The sequence below is a fragment of the Leopardus geoffroyi genome, chromosome C3 (genome assembly GCF_018350155.1).
Source record: "Leopardus geoffroyi isolate Oge1 chromosome C3, O.geoffroyi_Oge1_pat1.0, whole genome shotgun sequence".
NCBI classification, from domain to species: Eukaryota; Metazoa; Chordata; class Mammalia; order Carnivora; family Felidae; genus Leopardus; species Leopardus geoffroyi.
Window position 1 is genome coordinate 12,751,525 of NC_059338.1, and position 23,243 is coordinate 12,774,767.

At 40.9% G+C, this 23,243-nt stretch overlaps 1 protein-coding gene across 1 annotated transcript in view; it reads right to left on the reverse strand.

Annotated features, from left to right (window-relative positions):
• LOC123585961 overlaps positions 1 to 2,825 on the reverse strand; it is a 33,779-nt gene extending 30,954 nt beyond the window's left edge. Inside the window, exons 1-2 of the mRNA XM_045454734.1 lie at positions 2,660 to 2,825; positions 1,989 to 2,102 (exon numbers count right to left, since the gene is read on the reverse strand). Of these exons, the coding sequence (XP_045310690.1) occupies positions 1,989 to 2,102; positions 2,660 to 2,825 (280 nt within the window). The remainder of the gene's footprint in view (positions 1 to 1,988; positions 2,103 to 2,659) is intronic.
• Between the last annotated feature and the right edge of the window lie 20,418 nt (positions 2,826 to 23,243).

Here is a 23,243-nt window from a genome sequence, read left to right on the forward strand (position 1 = left end):
GATGAAATTATTAAGAATCTCAAGGCTGGGGGCGCCTGGGTGGCGCAGTCGGTTAAGCGTCCGACTTCAGCCAGGTCACGATCTCGCGGTCCGTGAGTTCGAGCCCGGCGTCGGGCTCTGGGCTGATGGCTCAGAGCCTGGAGCCTGTTTCCGATTCTGTGTCTCCCTCTCTCTCTGCCCCTCCCCCGTTCATGCTCTGTCTCTCTCTGTCCCAAAAATAAAAAAAAAACATTGAACAAAAATTAAAAAAAAAAAAAAAAGAATCTCAGGGCTGTAACAATAAAGCAGTAGGTCAAGTGCGTGGCCCTTTAGAGAGCAGAGCCTGCGTGACTGTGCTGGTGGAACCTGCCTAAAGCTGGTCCTGATTGTTTAATTCCATCTTATTCTCCCAACCACCCTTCAGAGGAGGTGGGCAAATACATTCTCCCTTGCATATCGGAAAACCAAGGTATAGAATCAGTAATTTACAGGCCTAAATTCAAACAAAGTCGTAACAAAGACAAATGTAGAACCGAGGCCATCTGAACTTAGGCTGGAGGTTGTTTCAGACTATTTAGGTTTTCATCTCCATGTCAAAAAGTACCCACATATATTTCCTAGCTGAAATTTGTGGTGTTTACTGAAGCTCCCCTTAGATAATACTGATTCTGCAAGTGACAGATGAAAAAACTTTAAAGATACTTGGGATTTAACTCAACCCGAAAAGTAGCCCTGGGAAATCCCACTTCAAATAATATGCATTTGATGAAACTCAGAAGGATAATTTATTGTTCTCTATGATGAAATGAATTTGTTTTACCCAAGAAGTCAGTAATATTTAGAAAATCTTTCTATAACGAATGGCTATTATATCTGTGTAGATGTGGGTGTACATATACTACCTTGTGAATACATAACATAATCTCTTACTCAAATTAGATAATATATTTTTTAAAATGTTTATTTATTTTTGAGAAGGGGGAGGGGCAGAGAGAGAGAGAGAGAGAGAGAGAGAGAGAGAATCCCAACCAGGTTCTGCGCTGTCCATGCAGAACCCGACACGGGGCTCCATCCCGCTAACCGTGAGATTGTGACCTGAGCTGAAGTCAGACACTCAACTGATTGAGCCACCCAGGCGCCCATATATGATACTTTCTGATATTTCAATGGTAAAGAATGCATATTTTATATGTTTTTTGTGCATATGGAATAATCCAGTATGTGGGTTGGTAAATATTTGAGACATATTTATAAGCTTGGTCCCCAAGCAGTTTCTAAGGAGATTACTTCTTCGATCCTTATATTGGGTCACTCCCCAGTCTTTGCTAATCTCATCACTGCCTGAAAATTAACTGAATCTGAAATTGCTACCAAGAGCAAGTTTAGAGGAGAACTTTGGATTTTATTCTTCGTGATGATTTGAAAGGTATATCAAAAATGGCCTTTGAGAAGCTGCATGATTGAAATGGTTTTCTAATGGCACTATTGGAGGCTTTGGACAGAGCCAGTCAGATGAAAGGTAAACTAAACTCATTCTTTCCAATGTCTCGTCTGTCAGGAAAGAAGACTAAGGGGTATGTCTTCATTTTTAATATGATATGATAAGCAAAGGAAAAGGAACAACATTCATTTTGTTTAATATTCCACGAAGGTATTTGAGCAAGGCAATATTTTATTGTCTGAGAGGATAACAAATGCCTTTGTCATTTCCCAGCAATGAAACATGTCAAGAAATGATCACCGCTTGGGAAAGCGGAGCTCACAGAGCATGCCTTTGCTAAGAAATCACAGAAGGTAACATAATATGGTGTGACTGTGTTAAACAAATAATTATATCTACAAGCGGAATCTGAACCAAAAGGGAAACAGGCACCATTTTGCTTTGCTTTGTACTCCACCCCACACTTGTGCACTCACACACTCATACACGTGCACACACATCTCACGTATACACACCACGTCATGCTTAAAGATCAGGGATGTACTGCTCGATGGCCCCGAGAACCTACACTGTGTGAACACAGTTACTCTGCCCATCATCTTCCTCTGAGTCTCCATGTACACGCCATACTCCAGCCATGGGGTTTCGTAGACCTTTGTGTACTGAGCATGCTTACTCATCCCTAGAATAGAGTAGGGCATGAGAGAATCGACGATGCAATTGGAATAAATGTCAAAAGCCCCACCCCTTGCTCTGATCCCCCAAACCCCATAACACTAACTTTCTTTTTCCTTTTTTTTTTTTTTTTTTTTTAAGTTTATTTGTTTTATTTTGAGAGAGAGAGAGTGTGACCAGAGGAGGGCCAGACGGGGAGAGAAAAAGAATCCTAAGCAGGCTCTGTGCCACGGACCAGAGCCCAGTGTGGGGCTTGAACTCACGAACTGTGAGATCATGACCTGAGCTGAAGCCAAGCGTCAGACGTTTAACCGACTGAGCAACCCAGGCGCCACCCCACCTCCCCCAACACCAAGTTTCAAATTGAGACGCTTCAGGCTTGAGATTTCCATGCCCCTTCCAAATTTTGCTACTTTTCTGCTTTTCTCCCTTCCCGTCATAGTTGAGGAAAGATAAGCCACACCAGTGGTTTTTACACGGTAAGCCCACAATAGTTGTGTATCAGGTAAATATACAGAGATGTTTTTTTCTGAAAAGCAGATGATTTCTTTCTACCCTGTTTACTCTTTGGACAGATAGTGGAGCGGACACCCAAGGAGATCTCTGAATAGATTCGGCCGTTCCTGATTTTGTCCTGCAGGTGCACTTCTGACGTGTTCGTGTCCTCCAAGGCCAGAGCTCCCCGCTCTGAGGTCCAGTGGGGCTGCCTAGGGGAGGTGGGTGTGCGCATGCGTGCTTGGGCTGCGGGTGCGGGGCGGGGACCATCCGCAGCAGGTCTGACAGCATTTTCTAAATGTTATTACTGTTGGCAAAGCCTTATCTTAGATGAGGTGGTAAATTAGTAAACTGCCACGGAGCGGTATGATTTTGTAAAATTAGATGGGGTAGAAAGCAACACAATTAATTCCAGACCCTCAGGCAAGAGTGATGAAGTAACTGGCGTCTTTGTTCTCTCAGATTATCAGATACCCCATCTTTTCTTCTGAGTAATAGCAGGCCCTCTCTGGCTGTCAGTTGACATGCCAGGTATGCGCTTGCAATGTGGACAAGGCCACCCCGGGATTCCATTTTGTTGTCTCTAGAGTGAAAAAGAGTGAATCACTCCTCCAGGAGTCTGTTTTCTCCCATCAACCCTAAACTCCAGTGTCGTGATTTGTCACATTTTAACAATGACCACGGATTGGTTATCAGCACCAAATTAGCTAAGAAGATCCACAATGAAAGCCCCAGAAAACCCCATCAATATTAAATACACTTTAGGTCTTGCGTTTCAAGGGAAGGTGCTGGAAAGATTTTAGAGAGATGGGGACTGAGGAAAGCTTTGTTTCTATTTGCACAAAGCTTCACGTTGAGAAGGAAAGAGGGGAAAAACAAACACGGAGGAACAGGTGCAGTGGTATACAAATGGATGCCCACATTCCATGGGTCACCACTATGTGGGGATGTCATGGGAGTTATTCTGTGCACCACACGAGATCCCCCCTCCATTTGCCACCGGATCTCAGCTCTCTTTGCATTTTCTGAGAAGTTCCTAGGACTTTCATCAGCCCGGAAGTGCTGTGCTGTTAGGCAGTGCTCGCCTCAACATACATGTCATGGATCGCATGGTCTTTCACTCTTCAAAACAACTTAAGATAGAAAACAAGTTGAGTGAAGAGTTAGGAGTATGGGTCTTGGTGGCTAAACATAGTTCAAGCTCTCACACAGTGCTATAGTACCCTTTCCAATAATTTGGTAGAAGACGTCCTCAGAGACACTTGTTAAGAAAAAATAGAAGAATGTGAGGAAATAGGCTTACATAATCATCACTATAAAAATTACTTTGTCTTTAGGCAGAACCTTTCTGCTGAGAGGGAAGATTTACAACTGTACTAATCTAATTCATAATGTACGGGGGAGTCACCAATATGATACCTCAACACACACGTCAGCCAACACTTGACTCATTTCACAAATATTTCTTGAGCCCTTACCGTATGCCAGATGTAGTTCTGAGCACAGGGGAGGTGCAGTAGGCTCTTTAATGGAAGACATGAAATAAATAAGTAAACATGATTGGAGAGAACTAATTTAGTTTGAGTGATGAGGGAAGGTCTTTCTGAGGAGGAGACCTCGACTGAATTTCAAGAACGAGTCAGTCATGTGAAGACCTGGGAAAATGCATTCCAGCCAGAGGAATAAACCACTTGAAGGCACTGAGGCAGGAACAAGTCTGGTGTATTTGAGGCACAAGATGAAGGGCAGTGGGGTAAAGGGAACAAGCAACGTAGTGAGTGGGTGGATGGAGATGAGGTTGAGTGTAAGTCATGGATAGATCATATCAGGCCTCTTAGGCTACAGTTAAAAGTTTGGATTTAATTTAGATGTAATGAGAAGCCTTTGGAGGATTATAATCAGGGCGATTTTGTGGTTTTATGTTGTAAATATATCAATCTTACTGCTCTTTGAATAAGAGGTTATAATAAGGGCAAGAAAGAAAGCAGGGAAACCAGCTAAGAGCATTGAAGTGGTTCAGGTTATAAGTACCGGGATCTTGGATTACAGAAGCAATAACAGGAAATACTTGTAAAATGTATATAGTATGCTAAGCACTGTCGCAGCTCACCGAATCCTTATCATGAGTCCATTTCACAGGTGAAATAACTGAAGCACAGGAAACTTGAATGGCTTGCCCTGGCAGCTGAATGGCAGAGCTAGAATTCAAACACAGGTAGTCTGGCTCCAGAATCTGTGTTCTCAACTGCCCCACAGTTAAGGTAGAAGTAATGGAGATCGAGAAACATGAGCAGTGCATTAGTTTCCTATTTCTAACTGCAACAAATCACCACAATCTTAGCGGATTACACATCATGAACTTGTTATGATTTCATTCTATAGGGCAGACGTCAGAAACCTGTTGTGCTGGGTTGCAATCAAGGTATTGGCAGGCATGTGTTCTGTCTGGAGAGTCTAGCAAAGCATTCGTTTTTCTCACACATTCTGGCTTCTGGAGTCTGTCTGACCTCATCCCTTGACTCAGGTCCCCCTATCACATAGCCTTACCTCCCCTTTATTGTCTGTTTTCACCTTTATTGTCTTTCCTCTCTCTCTGATCTAACTCTGTTCCTCTTGCCTCCCTCTTATAAGGACCTTTTAATTACAGCGGACCTACCTCTATAATCTAGGATAATCTGCCCATCTCAAGATCCTTAATGCAATCACAACTACAATGTTCTCTTTCCATGCAATGTAACACATTCACAGGCTCTGGAGATTAGAATGTGGAACTCTTTGGGGGGACATTGTTTAGCTTACCACAGACAGATTCCAGATACATTTTAAAGGTAATGCTAACAAGATGTGGCTGACCAATTGGATGTGGTGAATGAAAGAAGCATTTATAAATCAAGGATATCTTCTAATTTTTTTTTCTTTTTTTTTCTTGGGCCACATGCTATGGGAGAAACAACTTTCTGGGGGTAAAATGAAGATTCAGTTTTATCCTTGATAAGTTTAAGTTGCTAAATTAAGATCTCAAGTAGTTGGTTACATGCTAGCCATCAGGCATACAGATTCCAAGTGAGATGAAGGAGACAAGGCTAGAGAAATGAATTAAGCATTGTCTTTTTTTTTGTTTTTTTTTTTTACTTAAAACCATAAAATGGGTTGAGATAATCAAGAAAGAAGAGTATTGCTAGAGGGGAGAAGAGATACAAAGACTGGCCCCGGGGTACTTGTCCCTAACACATCTTTAGAGGTTAAGTAAGGGAGCAGGAGTTAGCAAAGGAGACTGGGAAGAAACAGTTAAGAAGGCGAAGAGGGCAACCAGGCAAGTGCAGTGATCGATAATTGAAGAGGAGAGTGTGTGAGGGAGACTGAGTGTCCACCACAATCCATTCTTTCCTTCTTCCATGGAATCAGAGTAGCAGCTGGGCATATGCCCACCCACCGAACCACTGTATTTACAAGCCGTGTGGCACCAAGCTGTGGCCCATGCGATTATGTGGAATGTGAGTAGAATGACATGTGCCATTTCCAAGCTATATCTTTACCACGTGACAAACACACTCTCTCCTGCTCTTTCCGCAACTTCTGTCAGGTAGATAAGGGCAACACACTAGAGCAGAAACAAGAAAGAAGGGCGGGGAACAGAGCAAACTCTGGACTGTTGTGTGAGACAGAAATGTATATCTTTATTCTTTTAAACACCCTATCGTTGGGAATGCAAGTGGTGCAGCCACTCTGGAAAACAGTATGGAGGTTCCTCAAAGAACTCAAAATAGAACTACCCTATGACCCAGCAATTGCACTACTAGGCATTTATCCACGGGATACAGGTGTGCTGTTTCGAAGGGACACATGAACCCCGATGTTTATATCAGCACTATCGACAATAGCCAAAGTATGGAAAGAGCCCAAATGTCCATTGACTGATGAATGGATAAAGAAGATGCGGTATATAAATACCATGAAATATTACTCAGCCATGAAAAAGAATGAAATCTTGCCATTTGCAACTACGTGGATGGAACTAGAGGGTATTAGGCTAAGTGAAATGAGTCAGTCAGAGAAAGACAAAAATCATGTGACTTCACTCATATGAGGACTTTAAGAGACAAAACAGATGAACATAAGGGAAGGGAAACAAAAATAATATAAAAACAGGGAGGGGAGAAACATAAGAGACTCATAAATATAGAGAACAAACAGAGGGTTACTGGAGAGGGTTACTGGAGAGGGGTTGTGGGAGGGGCGATGGGCTAAATGGGGAAGGGGCATTAAGGAATTTACTCCTGAAATCATTGTTGCACTATATGCTAACTAATTTGGATATAAATTAAAAAAATAAAATAAAAAAAAATAAAACACACTACCATTAAAGCTCTTTGTTCTTTAAGCCACTGTATTGTTTTAGCTGTACTTTAGTGAATTCAGACATTAGGACTAAAAGTGGGGTTCTTCCCAATTCAACCAATATACATAGCACTGGCTTCTTGTTCAGGCAGCAGGTGGCCTGGATATGTCAGGAAGCTAGTGACCTATATAATGCTGTGGCAAACACTTGCTAAAGTTGTTGCCTACAACAAATTAGTTTCATCAGCTCAAAAGTTACCTTTGCTGCTTATTTCTAATCACCTCTCTCCACACTCCCTATCTCTGAAAACTACTGATTTATTATCTGTCCCTACAATTTTGCCTTGTCCAGAATGTTCTATAAAAGCAATTACATAACATGTACTATTTTAGATGCGACTTTTATGTAGAATTTTAGGTCTGGCTTCCTTCACTCAGAAAAGTGCACGTAAGATTCTCCCATGTGGTTTTTCTTCCTTTTCACTTCTCAGTCGTACTCTGTGGTAGGGATGTGCCGTATTTTGTTCATTTACCAGGTAAAGGACATCGGGATTGTTCGCAGTTTGGGGTGATGGTGAATAAAGCTGCTGTAGACATCTGCATGTGAATTTTCATACCAGTATGTTTTTATTTATTTTGAGTTAGATTTCTGGATAATATGGCAAGTGTATGTTTAAGTTTATAAAAAGTTGCCAAGCTGTTTTCTACGGCGATGGTACTATTTTTCATTCTTACTGGCAACGTGTAAGGGTTCTAAGTGGTCCGCATCCTTGTCAGTATTTGGTATTGTCAGGGTTTTTGTTGTTGTTGTTGTTATTGTTTTTAATCGGTAATTGTAACAGGTGTATTGTCATATCTCGTTGTGCTTTTAATTTGCATTTCCAGAATTATTGATGATGCTTATTTGCCATCCATATATCTTCTTTGGCAAGGTGTCTATTTATATCTTTCTTCCACTTTTAATTGGGTTATTACTTGTTTTCTTGTTGCTGAGTTTTGAGAGTTCTTTCTGTAGCCTGGACACAAATCCTAGGTCAGAAATATGACTTTCAAATATTTTCCCCATTCTGCGGCTTGAGTTTTTGTTCACAGACACATCTTTACGGCATAAATTTTTTCAACTTTGAAAAATACCAAATTATTGATTTTTAAAAAAATGGATTGTGTTTTTGGTGTCATGTATGAAAACTCATTACCAACTAACCCAAGGTCAAAAAGCTTTTCTCTTATATTTTCTTCTGGGAATTTTATAATTTTATGTTTTACATTTAGGTCTGTGATCCATGTTGAGGTATTTTTCGTAAAAGTTTAAAAAGCAGCTTGAAGCTCATTCTTTTGCATATTGATGATGTGGTAAGCAGAATTCTAACATGTTCCCCTCAAAATATCCCGCCCTAATCCTTGGGGCTGTGAATATTATTACATAATATACCCAGATCATTTTAGTTTACATGACGTGAGGCATTATGCAGATGTCATTAAGGTTACTAATAAGTTGACATTCAGGTTTATCAATAGGACAATTATCTTGGCGGGCTTGATCTAATTTACTAACTAGAGTACAGTATTTGTATGCTTATTTTTGTCTTTAGCCGTACGGTATGCAGATAAAATGCTATCTTTCCCAAGCCCTTTAAGAGTAGAATGTTTTCTCCATCTGGCGGCAAAAGAGGAAGTCCCAAAGATTCTAAGCATGAGAAGGATTTAATATGAGGTTTCTCATGTGAAGATAGAGGGCTGTATGTGACAAGCATTGCAGCCGGCCTATAGAAGCCAGCAAGAAAAAGAAACCCCAATTCTGCAACTTGTGAGGAATTGGATTCTGCCAACAACCACGTGAACGTGAATGCAGATTCTTCCCCAGAGTCTCCAGATGAGGACCCAGTACAGCCATTTCAACCTTGCAAGTTCTTGGACGTATGTGAATATTTTCACTAATACCTTACTGTTTAATTATCAGAGGTGCCTCCCTCTTGCCTTTCCCGGATAAACACTATTTTGTTATGATATGTTAACATTTTTATATATATTGCTGGACTTGATTTTTGGATATTTTTGCATTTTTGTTTATGAGGGATATTGGCTTGTAGTAGGCTTATAGTAAATCTGGAAATGGGATATATGAGTCCTTTGACTTTGTTCTTTTTCAAGTGTTTAAAATTTTTTTTTAATATTTACTTATTTTGAGAGAGCGAGCGAGAGAGAGAGAGAGAGAGCAGCAGAGGAGCAGAGAGAGAGAAAGAGAGAGAATCCCAAGCAGGCTCCATGCTGTCAGCACAGAGCTCTGTGAGGGGCTCAAACTCTTTGATCACGACCTGAGCAGGAACCAAAAGTTGGTTGCTTAACCGACTGAGCTACCCAGGCACCCTACCCCCAAAAGTGTTTTTGCTAATCTAGTTTTTGTGTCTTTCTGATCAGCCTGATAATGTTTACCAAAAAAAAGCCTGCTGAGATTTTTGACTAACATTGAAATGAATCTATAGATTGATTTGAGAAGTAATAGGTTAGTAATATCGACTCTTCTAATTTATGAACATGTGATATTTCTCTACTTCTTTAAATCTTCTTTGATTTCTTTGAATAGTACTTTTACTTTTAAGCAGATAGATCTTACACATTTTATTTCATTATTTAAAAAAATGATTATTTACTTATTTTGAGAGAGAGAGAGAGAGAGAATGCATGCGAGTGGGGGGAGAGGGGCAGAGAGAGAGGAGAGAGAATCCCAAGCAGGCTCCAGTCTGTTAGCATGGAGCCCGACATGGGGCTTGATCCTGTGAACCACAAACTCATGACCGGAGCCAAAAATCAAGATTCAGATGGTTAACTGACTGAGCCACCCAGGCGCCCCTAGATCTTATATATTTTAAAATACATTAATACCTAAAAATGTTGTCTTTTGGGTTCTATTGTAAATGATACTTTTTTTTTTACTTCAAATTTGTATTTTTTTAAATGTTTATTTAATTTTAGAGACAGAGAGACTGTGTGTACGTGCGGGAGAGGCGCACAGAGAGAGGAGAGAGAATCCCAAGCAGGCTCTGCAGTGACAGCAGCGAGCCTGACATAGGGCTCAATCTCACAAACCTGTGAGATCTTGACCTGAGCTGAAATCAAGAGCTGGATGCTTAACCAGCTGAACCACTCAGGCTCAGTTATTGTTAGTATATAGAAATATATCTGATTTGTGTATATTGACCTTGCTTTCTGCAACCTTGGTAAACCCACTTATTAGTTCTATTATATTTTTGTAGATTTTGGGGGCATTCTTTATGTGGACAATTATGTTGTTTGTGATAAATATAGTCTTATTTTTTCTTTTCCAATCTGTATACACTTTATTTCTTTTTATTGCATTATCGCACTGATTGGAGCGTCCAGTATGATGCAGAATATGTTTAGTGAGAGAAGATATCTTTGTCTTGTCCCTGATCTTAAGAAGAAAGCAATTTAGATGTTAGCTGCAGCATGTTTTTGATTTCATTTTTTTTGGATTCCCTTTATCAGAGTGAAGGACATTTTCTTATATTCTTAGAGATTTTTAAGTCACTAATGTGTTGAATTTTGTCAAAGACTTCTACATCTATTGAAATGATTATGTGGGTTTTCTTAATATAACGAATTACACTGATGGATTTTTAAATGTTGAGCCAGTCTTGTATTCCTCAGATAAACAACATTTGGCTATGACATATTAAATTTTTATATATTTCTGGATAGTATTTGCTAATACTTTTTTGAAGATTTTTGTGTCTATGTTCATGAGGGATATTGACTTGTAGTTTTCTTTTCTTGTAATGTCTTTGGTTTTGGCATTAGGGTAATGATGGCCTCATTAAATTAGCTAGGAAATATTTCTTTCCTTTCTGTTTTCCAGTATAGATTGTGTAGAATTTGTATGACTTTTTACTCAAATAATTGATAGAATTAACCAGTGAAATCATTCAAGCTTGGAGTTTTCTTTGTGCAAAAGTGTTTAACTACAAATTCAATTTCTATAATAGACACAGGACCATTCTGATTATTTATTTCTTTTTGAATAAATTTTGGTAGTTTGTGTCTTTCAAGGAATTAGACCCTTATGTCTAAATTGTTGAATTTTGGGGCATAGAATTATTTATAGCATTATTTTATTGTTATTTTGTCTATTGGATCAGGAATGATATGTTCTCTTTCATTCCTGATATAGGCAAATTATAATTATTGCTTTATCTGCATCCAACAAATGTTGTTATGTTGTAGTTTAAATTTTTTTCAGCTTAAAGTGTTTTAAAATTTCTTCCAGACGTCCTATTTGAATCATGGGTTACTTAGAAGTGTGTCCTTTAATTTCCAAATATTTTGAGAGTTTTTCCAACATCTTTTTGCTATCGATGGCTAGTTTAATTCCTTTATGATCAGAGAAGATACCTTGTATTATTTCCATTATTTTAAATTTGTCAATGTCTGTTTTATGGCCCAGAATGTAGGCAATTGTGCTGAATGTTCTGAAAGCAATTGAAAAAATGTATATTTTACTATTGTTGTAAGTGCTGAGTTTTATACAGCTTCAAGTCAAAAGTCCTTGTACAATTTATGTTGCTCAGCATCTTGGAATAGAGAGTTATAAAGACCAAAACTGTATGCCTTTTGGTTGAAGCTATAGTTAGTGGAAGAAACAAACGTGGTTAGTGAGGCAATGCTGTAATATGGGGAAAAGGAAAGATGTTCTTTTCAAAGCGGTCTTTTCCAAAAGCTGGCGTGTGACTGTGTCAGGTTTTCCTACTTTCTACCCAGATTATAACTCTGTTTCTCCCCATGACCAGGGATACCTGACCTCAACTTGTTACTGTCTTCAGTATCGTGCAGGGTCTTGGGATCAATTCTGGCCTAAGGTGATGGCGAGATGTAAGCAGTGTTATCCATCGTGGATTCTGGGCACGGGGGCTTGATTATTGTCGTCTGTGCTTCCAGGAAGTCTAAGTTGTGCTGAGAGGTCCACTGCTGAGCGTGATCACAGTACAGCACAACAGGACCCCAAGGGAATCCTTGATGATGATACATCTCTTGCAGAGGGTGCGCTTGGCACCCAGAAACTGTAATGTCTCGAGTCAGGTAATTAATTAACTTAGCAAAGCCCTCACTGCTTTAAGAACTGGCAACATCTTTGAACAGCAGACAGCACTTTGGAGCGATGCATCTGGAAAACTGCAAGCCCCAAAATACATCTGTTTCCATTGTTATAGAAAGATAAACAGGACCAGATTCAAGGCACTGTGGGAAAAAAGTTCTTGCTTGTCTGCTTATTGTTTGCTGATTTTCTGGAGGAAGAAATGTCAGGGATGTGTCAAATAGAGAGGACAAACTGGTATACAGTACATTCATCTCAAATATTTCCTGTGAAGAATAAAAATGGGGCTACCTCAACATGACAGGAAAAGGAGCAGCTGTTCATTCATTCATTCATTCATTCATATTTGCCCACGTTGTATCAAATTCTAGAACATTAAGAAGCTCACACTTTGCATTGTGGCTTTGGGGCTTTTTGTGTAAAATGTAGCAGTTGTCCTTTTTTAAGTTTATTTATTTTGAGAGAGAGAGAGGGAGAGAGAGAGAGAGAGAGAGAGGGAGGGAGAGGAGGGGCAAGAGAGAGGGAGACACAGAATCTGAAGCAGGCTCCAGGCTCTGAGCTGTGAGTGCAGATCCTGACATGGGGCTTGAACCCATGAACCGTGAGATCATGGCCTGAGCCGAAATCTGATGCTTAGCTGACTGAGCCACCCAGGCACCCCTGTCCTTTTTGATGGTAGTCTGGTTATGCATGTTTTTAGGATATGCTAGCCTTTCCATGAAAAACTTCATTAGGTTGATTGACAATAGATACATCTAATGTTTTTTAAGAACATTTGACATTTTCGACCCACATGATGTATTGGGAATGATTTGGGACTTGCTATTTGCAGAAGCATTTGCTTTTATTTGCCTGAAGATGACTGGTCTGACTGGTTTTTTTGGACTGAATTAACTGGAAGTTTTGGCATGCTGATGAAGTCAGAAATGGCCAAACAATCTAGAAGAGCAACATGATTTTTTCCTTCTGAGGTAAAATTATGAGGTCGCAGTCTGCAAGCGATCTTTCAAATCTTTTCAGCCAGGAGCCATCGGATACATGGAGTTACTGGTTCAAATTGGACTTTTTTGGAAGAGAGAGTGAGTCTTCTCTGTTAACTCAGCTGGCTGCACATTGGCCAAGCCCAGATTGAAGAGCTATTAGTCATGTCTGACTGGAAAGCACATACTGCGTCCATGGTCTTCAAGGTGATGTATGGGCATCCGATATGCTCTTTGTTTCCCCTGACAATTCCCAACACTTACTTTTCACCCAGCGTCAGATAATCAAGGATCCAGGGATTGGGGGCTGCCACTTACTCCGGTGATGGATCTGTCTTAAACCATAGGATCAGCAGGGCCTAATGAATCCGCCCAGGGAAGAATGTTCCAGTTGGAGACAGAGATCCCGACTGCCAACAAAACCACGTGCCGTTCCCCTCGCCCGACCAGCAAGGGCTTTGGGCAAATGCCTCATAAAACCCGGGGACAGCTCGAACCGAGGAGGTGCGTGTGTTTGAAGGCTCTCGTGACAATTTCTCCCCCTTTGAAACTCCGCTCCACATTTGTGACCCCCTGCTTCTCCTGGCCACTGAGTCAGCAGAGATGAAAGCCAGTGGGTTTTTCACCGGCAGGGTAAATAAATGAGGACTCAGGAAAAAGAACAACTTCTTGTGTGCTTTCCCGCACAGCTTCTGGGCATTCAGCACTAAATTGAAAGAGAGTACAAACGATGCAGAAAATATGACCGAGATCACCCTGGGCGAGCAGAGCTTCCTTTTAATGCATGGAAAAGTTGGTAAGAAATATTCCACTAGAGGGGAAACACTTCTCAAACAGACCCAAATTATCTGTCCTATGGTACTGAACCTTTTTTATATACATCCATATATTTACTTATTTGTGGGGAATGCTAAAACCACAGAGTTCCTGTTTGCTCTGTTTCTTAGGGATAAAGTTATTCTGTGGTCAGAGACACCTAAGACCATTAGGCACGCACACTACAGATCTGAAGAAGGTCTATTTACCCGAGCTTCCAGGAAAAATATTGACAAGGCAGTAAAAATACTTTCCTTGATTACTCAACCTTGTATTTTAAACCTAAAATTACAGGAACTTTTCTCTTTTAGTCATTTATTTTTAGCTTCTCTATTTTTCCACCTTTTTGGGTTCTTTTGGCTCACCTTTTAAAACATGGTCTATTTATACTGACTCTGCAAATCGAGGAATAGCAAAGCCTTTACAGCGCTGTCACTGTTTCCCTCTGACTTGTTCTCAAGCTACTCAGGGACAAGTGAATCTCAGCTTCTGGAGATAAAGGGATAAAGGAGGGTTTATTCCAGAGTGGAAAGAAACTTCTGGAAGTCCTTCAGTGATGGCTTCCGGGAGAGACACCACGTTAGCTCTTTCTTCTTTCCCTTTTGACCAAAGGTCGTAACTCATTAAAAGCTGATGGGGAGGAGTTGAGTCTGACTTTATCAATAGCATACAGAAGGACTTCCCTTGACTTGGTTATGATGCTCCAGAAATAAGAGATCCAGACAATTCTGTCTTCCCCGACCACTTGCTACAATACTCCTATCCCGTTATCTCCATCCATGACCCTGTTTTATTTTTATGAATTGCACTTTCTGAAAAATCACTGAAAAAATTCTGAAATTTATATGTGATTCTGAAAAAATCACATATATTTATTTGATGACTCCTTTATTATTTGTGATTTTCGCCAGACTCTAAGCTCCAGGAAGGTAGCCTCCCTGACAGCATAGGGTTTTTTTTTTTTTTTTCAATAAAACATGCTTTTATCATTGAAGGAATACATCAAAGTGTGGTTGGTTGAGTTGCATTTTTAAATCTGTTTATTGATTCACAACAGTCAATGCTTATTTCTCTCTCATTTCTAATTGACAGAGGCTCCTCTCCCCAAATCTGGAAGGTTAGATGGGACTGGTCACAGCTGGAGAAAACTGCTCACAGAGATCATGTCACTGATGCTGAGTCCTGCCTTTGAGTCACCACTGTATGATAAACTTTTGCCGAGTCCTCTCAAGGTTAAGTTCTGTTTTTAAAACTTTCTGGGGCCCCCGATGGTGCTTCTGCTGCTTCAACTTGCTAGTTTATAGTTTATATATTATTGTGTTTGTCTACTTTATATCCTGCCATAGAAACACATACACTTCTGGCTAAGTGGCCATCCAGAACATACAGAGGACCTTGACGGAGTTAAAGAAGAATTGAGTCACCTGATGATGAAACTCAGCTGCTCGCTCCTGGAATGAGTAACTGCTGCTCAGGAGAGATGGGCAGCTAGGTGGGTGGGGAGGAAAAGCGTTGCTACTTAGCATTGGAAAACCCCAAGGGAAGACTTTCTGAAAATGAGACAATGCTTCATTAGCTGTTGGAGATGAAGGCACGTTGTGGATTGCCCACTTGAAAGTTGTATTCTCCAAACCACAGAATCTGAAGTTTAGAAGTGGCCTGAGACCCTGTCTCAATTTCTTCCCATCATGCAGCATATTGTTGGGCTTTTTCCCCTCACTGACGGCTGGCTATGCTTGGGGAATGCCCAACCTGGGCAACATCATTGGGAAAGCAAATCTGGGGCTGCAGGAATTAAAATGCAAGCATAGAATTCATTGAGATGATAAGCAGACATTACTGGGGATGTCTGTCTAGCTACTCTTTTTTTTTTTAAATTTTTTTTAACGTTTATTTATTTTTGAGACAGAGAGAGACAGAGCATGAACGGGGGAGGGTCAGAGAGAGAGGGAGACACAGAATCTGAAACAGGCTCCAGGCTCTCAGCTGTCAGCACAGAGCCCGACGCGGGGCTCGAACTCACGGACCGCGAGATCATGACCTGAGCCGAAGTCGGCCGCTCAACCGACTGAGCCACCCAGGCGCCCCTGTCCAGCTACTCTTATGTATAATAAACATGGTATAAAGTTGATAATACTTAAGTACTAATAAAGAACATTAACTGAGCATTTACTATGTGACATACACTGTTCAAGGTACTCCAAAGCTTTTTCTTACTCACTTCTCACGACATCTGAGATAGATACTCTAATTATTATCCACATTTAAAATGGAGGAAATGGGGGGTGCCTTGGTGGCTCAGCCCATTAAGTGTCTGACTCTTGATTTCGGCTCAGGTTATGATCTCATGGTTTGAGGGTTCAAACCCTGTGTCGAGCTCCTTGCTGACAGCGTGGAGCCTGCTTGGGATTCTCTCTCTCCCTCCTTCTCTGCCCCTCTCCCTTCCCCCTATCCCTCTCCCTCTCTCTATCTCTCAAAATAAATAAACTTAATTTTTTTAATGGAGGATGCGAAGATTCAGAGAAGTTAACTTCCCCGTGACCACCATGATCTGAAACCAAACAGCTTTCTTCAGAGCCCATTGAGGACGCTTCCAGTCCCGACAATGACTGAGGAGTTGTTTGCACAGCCTGTGAAGTACCTTACCAAAATGAGTCATTCTCATTCAGCTTCGAAGATTTGGCCACTTTTCTATTTTCGAATCCACAAATATTATAATTTCCACAAGAAACCTCAGAGGTCCCATTTCTGGCTCAGGAGAGGGTTAACACATTCCGCCCAAGCTCTCCCAGCACTGGGCTTCATTCATGTTCCACAGCGTAGCATGTTCTGTTTATTAGTCTGCTCCACATCGTTAAAGGAAACTCACACACCAAGTTAGCTGAACCCCGGCCATGTGGTGTTGCAGTGACCTTGACCTCATTTCCCCCTTAAACTCTTGGTCTTGATCAATTCCCAGAACCCAAAGTTCTGTAGCAGAGACTAAAACAAATGGGGGTGTTTCAGTGGTTTGCTTCCACAAGGAATCAAGTGCTCTCTTTTGATGTGTCTCTTGACATCCATTCACCAAGCATTAAAAAACGAAACAAAACAAAAACAAATGAAGTTTCCAGGAGAAAATGAGTGGAGTTTTTTTGAATAGCAAATTTATGTGATATGCACATAAAAACTGCATACATTCTATGACTTGAGACATGTTGGGATGAACCTTGCTCCCAGCATATTTCCCTTTTGCCTCTGCCTGATTCCACTGGAGCTTAATGCTTTGGGGATCATTTGGTTCTGCTTTGAGAATCCAAAAGTAAACGCCTCTTAGAGAGGTGATACAGGAAACTGCTGTCAATCTTTAACATCCTTTTGTGATGCGGTTAATTAATCCTAGAGGAGTTGGGTTATAGAATCAGTAAGGTTTCATCAGGAGAGATCGAAACGGAGAAGGAAAAGGTAACTTTGGATCAAAAGAGCTGAGCTGGTGGAAGAGACCTGGCAGAATTGGCCACTGGAGGCTCCAGTCAGTGCCCTTGAGGAGGGTACCACCCACTCGAAGGAAAGGGTTCTTAATGCCCAGGCTTTGGACCCCTTCTGCTGGGCTTTCTCCCTGTTCCTGGTCTCAGCTTTCCTCATTCCTATTTGAATAATGACCTTCAACATGTGCCAGTAGGAAGCTGGGCCTGAAACTTTATTTAACTCGAAGAGAAAGTAGATGAAAGGGGTGTGCCCCTATAGGAGGAAACAGAAATGCCGATAATGTAGCAGATACCAAGCACTAATGTTAGGGAATGAATAGATGGACATAATGGAATAATTAATGGAATAAGAATAAACTCTATCCATCTTTCAACAGGTCCTGCCCTAATTTATATAAACAGCTATTTGTCTGTATTTATTTTCTCTGTTCCTAAGTCTTTCGAACAGGAAAAGATTATGATCTAGCTAAGGAAATATAAAGAAGTCCTTCTTAGATCTGGAGGAAATGTCAGTTGACCTTCAAAGTATTCTATTATTCTTAAAATCCAGATAAATGGAAACTCTCGATAAAGGTATGGTTTTCTTGCCAAATCTGCAGCTTTAGGTACTGGGGGGGGGGGTGGTTCTTAACCTATTAATGTGTTAGGGGGAGTTTGAGTTGGCTGTGACTAGTATACCAAGCACCTGGAACATGGATTCTTTTTTTCTTTTTTTTTAAGTTTATTTATTTATTTATTTTTGAGAGAGAGATAGAATGTGAGCAGGGAGGGTAAGAAACAGGGAGAGAGAGGATCCCAAGCAGGCTCCACACTGTCAACACAGAGCCCGACGTGGGGCTCAAACTCACAAACCAAGAGATCGTGACCTGGGCCCAAACCAAGAGTCCGACACTTAACTGACTGACCCACCCCGGTGCCCCATTGATTATTGATCATTGTTATTTGAATGAATGAATACATGGCAAATAAATCCCTCATTTTGTGGTCTGTCTTTGGGGCTAACTGATCTTGAACTTAATTGTTTATAATGGGTGGGAGAGATGAATGGCAGAGTGCAGTGGATTGTTGGTAAAGATATCCACAAACAGCTAAAAGTTTGTACCCTTTTACCCTCATGCCTTTTTCACTCAGCACCCTCCACCATGCATCTCGGGCAATCACCGACTGAGTTTCTATTAAGACAGCTCTGTCTTTTCTAGAACTGCATGAAATGAAATGATATACCATATCCTCATTTACTTGCAATTTCTTTCATTTGACGTAATGGATGTGAGATTCATTAGTGTCAGTGCATCATCTGTCAGCATTTCTTTTGAGAAAGGGTTTCTTTCCCCTCATTTTAGAGAGGAGGAACTCAAATTCCAAGGGGTGGTGGTTTTTTTTGAAGGTCTCAGTTCATAAGTCAACCAGGCCAGGACTCCCACATGGATCTCATGTATCCTGGTTGACTTTTATCATGATGCTGCTCCTGGTGCTGATCTGAGAGGAAGAGAACACTCACTCCCACTTTGTTGGACATTAACCATGTGACGAAGGCACGCCGAGCACCAGGAGAGAATGTTCTGATAGTCTGATACAGGCGTGACTATTTGGCTACAGGATGAGTACCTGACATAGCAAAGCCAATCAGAATTCTTCACCTGGAGTTTTCAGTGGAAATAAGGAAGAGGGTAAAACCGTTTCTATTGTTAAAAGCTGTGGAGTTTGAAGCCCAGGACTAGCCACCGGCCATGCTTCCTGCACTATGGGAGAAATCTGAACTAAAGGAGAAGAAAGGGGGGCGCCTGGGTGGCTCAGTCGGTTAAGCGTCCGACTTCGGCTCAGGTCATGATCTCGCGGTCCGTGAGTTTGAGCCCCACGTCGGGCTCTGTGCTGACGGCTCAGAGCCTGGAGCCTGTTTCAGATTCTGTGTCTCCCTCTCTCTCCGCCCCTCCCCTGTTCGTACTCTGTCTCTCTCTGTCTCAAAAATAAATAAACGTTAAAAAAATAAATAAATAAAAAATAAAAAAATAAAATGAAAGAGAAAAAAGGGAATGCACAGAGTAAAGCAAAGATAAGGGATACAGAAATAAAGTCTTGGCTTTTTTTGATGCTCTGATTCCACTTGTTTTTGTGGGCCAACCTCTTTGTTCTTCCAATAAATTGGTTATTGAACCCTCTCTTTGGTAACCCGAGGTGTTTCAGTATCGACCAATACATTCCTTCTAAGTTGAGTTAGGTTTCTGTCACTAGCAATCAAAAGAACCCTGAGCAACACAGAGCGCTTAAAAAGATTAAGTTGGAATTCAACATTTGCATCATATTGCCACATCTTGAAAAAAATCCGGTTTTCTTAGTAACTCTAGTTAAAAATATTGCATCTGTATTGTGCCAGGGAGAATGACAACACTGTATTTACCTTTTCAAACAAGTTGTTCATCTGGCACATACAGACGTTGAAATATTAACAGTGCATCCCAGGAGAAAAACCTAGCTCTGTGAGGTCTATGGGTGATAAAATATATTATATAAATACTCTGTGTTGAAGATCAGCACGTTCTCTTCATTTTTTTTCCCTGCTGGGAGTTCCACATTTTTATGGGAAATGACCTGGCCCACTCTAATAACTGTGAGTAAAACTGTTGGGGGATACTGTCTCTGATTCTTCTATCATTTGCAGGTAGTGAATAACGTCTTGTGTGTCTCAAGATCCGATTTTCAGAAGTACAATACTTGCACGTGAGAAAGGCTGGAGGCAATTGATCTCCCCTTTAGGCAGAATATATGTCAACAGCAAAATAAGTCCTCTCTATCTCATGCAAAGAAATTCCCCTTTTTTGAGGACCAGTGCCCAGGAATGCTATCAGTGCCCCCAAGAGAACTCTATGAGCAACAGAAACGAACCGTTGGCTGAGTCTGTCTTTGCTTTGCTTTTCATTATTCTAACTCTTCTTTCCGATTTAAGTCTATCCTTTGCTTAGCAGCTTTTTCCTCCTATCCTTGTTTCCCTTTTCTCTTCCTTCCCTTTCCCCCAGGGCTTATTGAGTGTGGAGACAAGTCTCCATTTCTCCTCATTAAACTCATTTGTGAACTGGAGGGGTGACCTTGCCGCCTGTTCACGTGCAGGGGGAGCATTTAGCAGTTTCCACTTTGGACTTCCGTCCAGCGTGTCAGAACGCTCAAAGGGTAAATGTATGGGAAAGAGAAGATAATTGAATTACAGATTTCTATTGTGTTCAAGATGTTAGCGCTTCACACATGTAGCAATTCCTGATTGCTTAAGAGGTCCCTGGTATGTTTTTGGCAAGTGAAGACCTTTACATGTGCCTGGCTCTGGTCCAGGGGACAGGCACAGCTCTGGGATCACTTAACTACTCATCTGCCTGCATTTTCTCGCAATTCCTTAGAAAGAAAATTGAAAACAAGGAGAGAGAAAGAAAAGGGGTGTTGACCTTGATGACCAAAAAAATTCCTTTTTGATGAATTCCAAGATAAACTTCCAGATAAGACACTCTTCAATGGGATACTTGCACAAAATAAGATCCAACACAGGCTCTCTCTAAACAGAAAATGAACAAGCAAACAAAAAGACTTTGACTTTTGGAAATGGGTGTGTGTGTTCGCGTGTGTATGTTTGATTTCATTTTGTGAACTTAATGGTGATCTTTGATGACTTTCAAATCTGCCTAGGATGAGGAATACATAAATAACACAGAATAGAGGTTGTTTTAAATGATCTGATTTAGAATGCACCTGTGAGGTAAAAAGAATGAACACCAAAGCTGGCTTAAAACGTTAAAAATGATTATCATTTTATCATTAATCGTTTAAAACGATTTTACAAATATAAATTACCATGCAATTTATATGTTAATAGAATACAATATGTATTAATACAATTATGTACATTTTTACATTATTTTTACATTACCATGCAATTTATATGCTAATACAATAGATTTTACAATATATTTTAAATTACCATGCAATTTATAAGTTAATACAATACAATATGTATTAATACAATTATGTACATTTTTACATTATTTTTACATTATTATGTACATTAATACAATTATGTAATTAATACAACATGTATTAATTACATATAGACAAGATGAGAATTCAGACTTCCAAACAGAGAGAGAAATGAGGGGAGAATAGAAGATCCTAGGAAGACGCATGGAATTGTCTGTGTCTTTGGGGATCCAAGTTTCTTGTTTCTCCTCAATAGGAGCCATATCTGCTTTCAGTCTTTTGGGGGGTCTCCCATGAATGGCTGCATCTGCCCCAGGAGCTAGAAAGAACAAGCATTGTGTTCATTTGACTCAGGGCATGCTGTTCCCTTTGCTCTGCAAAAAGAGTGGTTCCCTTCCTCCTTTGCCATCAGGTCACACATCAAGTACAACAGCTTGCACATCAAATTCTAAAAAGAAAAGGATCAGGAACAGTAATTGAACTTGGCGGTGGATGACAAGTGCATGGTGGGATGGACGGTTCCCTGAAGCTGAGAAAGAAAACTGGCTTGTTTTCTCCCCTGCTTTAGAGTTAGCACCCAATCATCTGAGGCACAGTCGTGGAATAATCTTAGAATAGGGTAGAATATTTCAATCTGGACCATCGATGGAAAATTTGAAGGAGAAGAAGGGGATGAAGGTGGAAGATGCTTGAGTCACTTAAAACTTTGTGTGAACTGGCTTAATGGGCACTTTGTCCCCAAATACCTAGCCCAGAGCTTAATGGGTACTTTTCCCCCAAACACCTAGCCCATTGACACTGAGGACATAGGAGGGCTTTAGGGAGAATAGTTCCAAGCGTAAGACATAATTTTGATCATGGAGTCCTTCGAGGTTGGATGGTGTTAAGTGGGTGGTGAAGGGTCCAGATAAAGGCTTTGGAGCATATGCAGATCAGAGACTAAAAGGGGCCATTGAGTTGTAGACAAAGTGGCAACAGCTGAGGAGGAGAAAATAGAACGTAAAGCAGGAGAGTCAACAAAGGAGGCAAAAAATGGCCCATCTAAATCTGCTTGGGTTGCTGTTGCTCTGCTGTTATCCCTGCTGTGGTTACTAGAAAATTGTTCTTTGTTTCCATAAAAGCTTGTTTTACTCTTTCCTCTATACTGAACGTGCTGTAAGGGCTGGGCCATGTGCTGTGTAGGACTTTTGTATTCTGCCGTCATCTCTCTTTCTCATCCATGGCAGGATACAAATTTGCCAGGAGCAAAATGAGTACTCCATAGCACTTAGTAAGGGTTTGACCAGAGAGGGCTAAAGGACCCAGTACCAAAGCGGGAAAACTGGAATGCATCAATAATGCATTTTGAAGAAAACACCGTTTCTCCTTGACCCTATTTTTCAAGGGTATTTTTCTTCAATGCCCATGTGCCGTTAAGAGATGTTATAAAAAGAGACAAAGAGGTAAAACGAATGCTCTTTCTCTAATTCTCGGATACTCTAGAATTTGTCGTCAGTAGAGCCAAGAAAATCATCAGCTTTTTGGGTCAATGGTTCCTGGGAGCGACCTTGCCTTCTCATCTGCTTGTGGACTCTTGCTTTGTGAGCCAGTGTCACTGATGAAAAACTCCTGAGGCACCCCCAGGACTGTGAATGAAACTGTGCCAAAAAGAAGATGTCAGGCAAGGTGTGCGGGGGCCACTTTTTTTCTCTGCACGCGATGTTTTATAAGCCACATAATACTGATCTAGACTGTGATGGAAACTAAGACCTAGTTCAACGTGATAAGGTTCTGAAAACATCACCTCTGACAAAGGGTGGAAATGAAGTTCAACCCTCAGAAGAGCACTGAAGCACCGTAACTGGGCAAGTAAAGAACAGTTGAAGCTGCCCCTCAACTTGATAGTTATATGAGCCTTTTCTCATCAGCCACCAAAAATTTTATGGAGCAGCCAACTTTCCCGGTTGGGGGAGTGACAGACTGGAGGGCACCAAGCACAAGTTTAT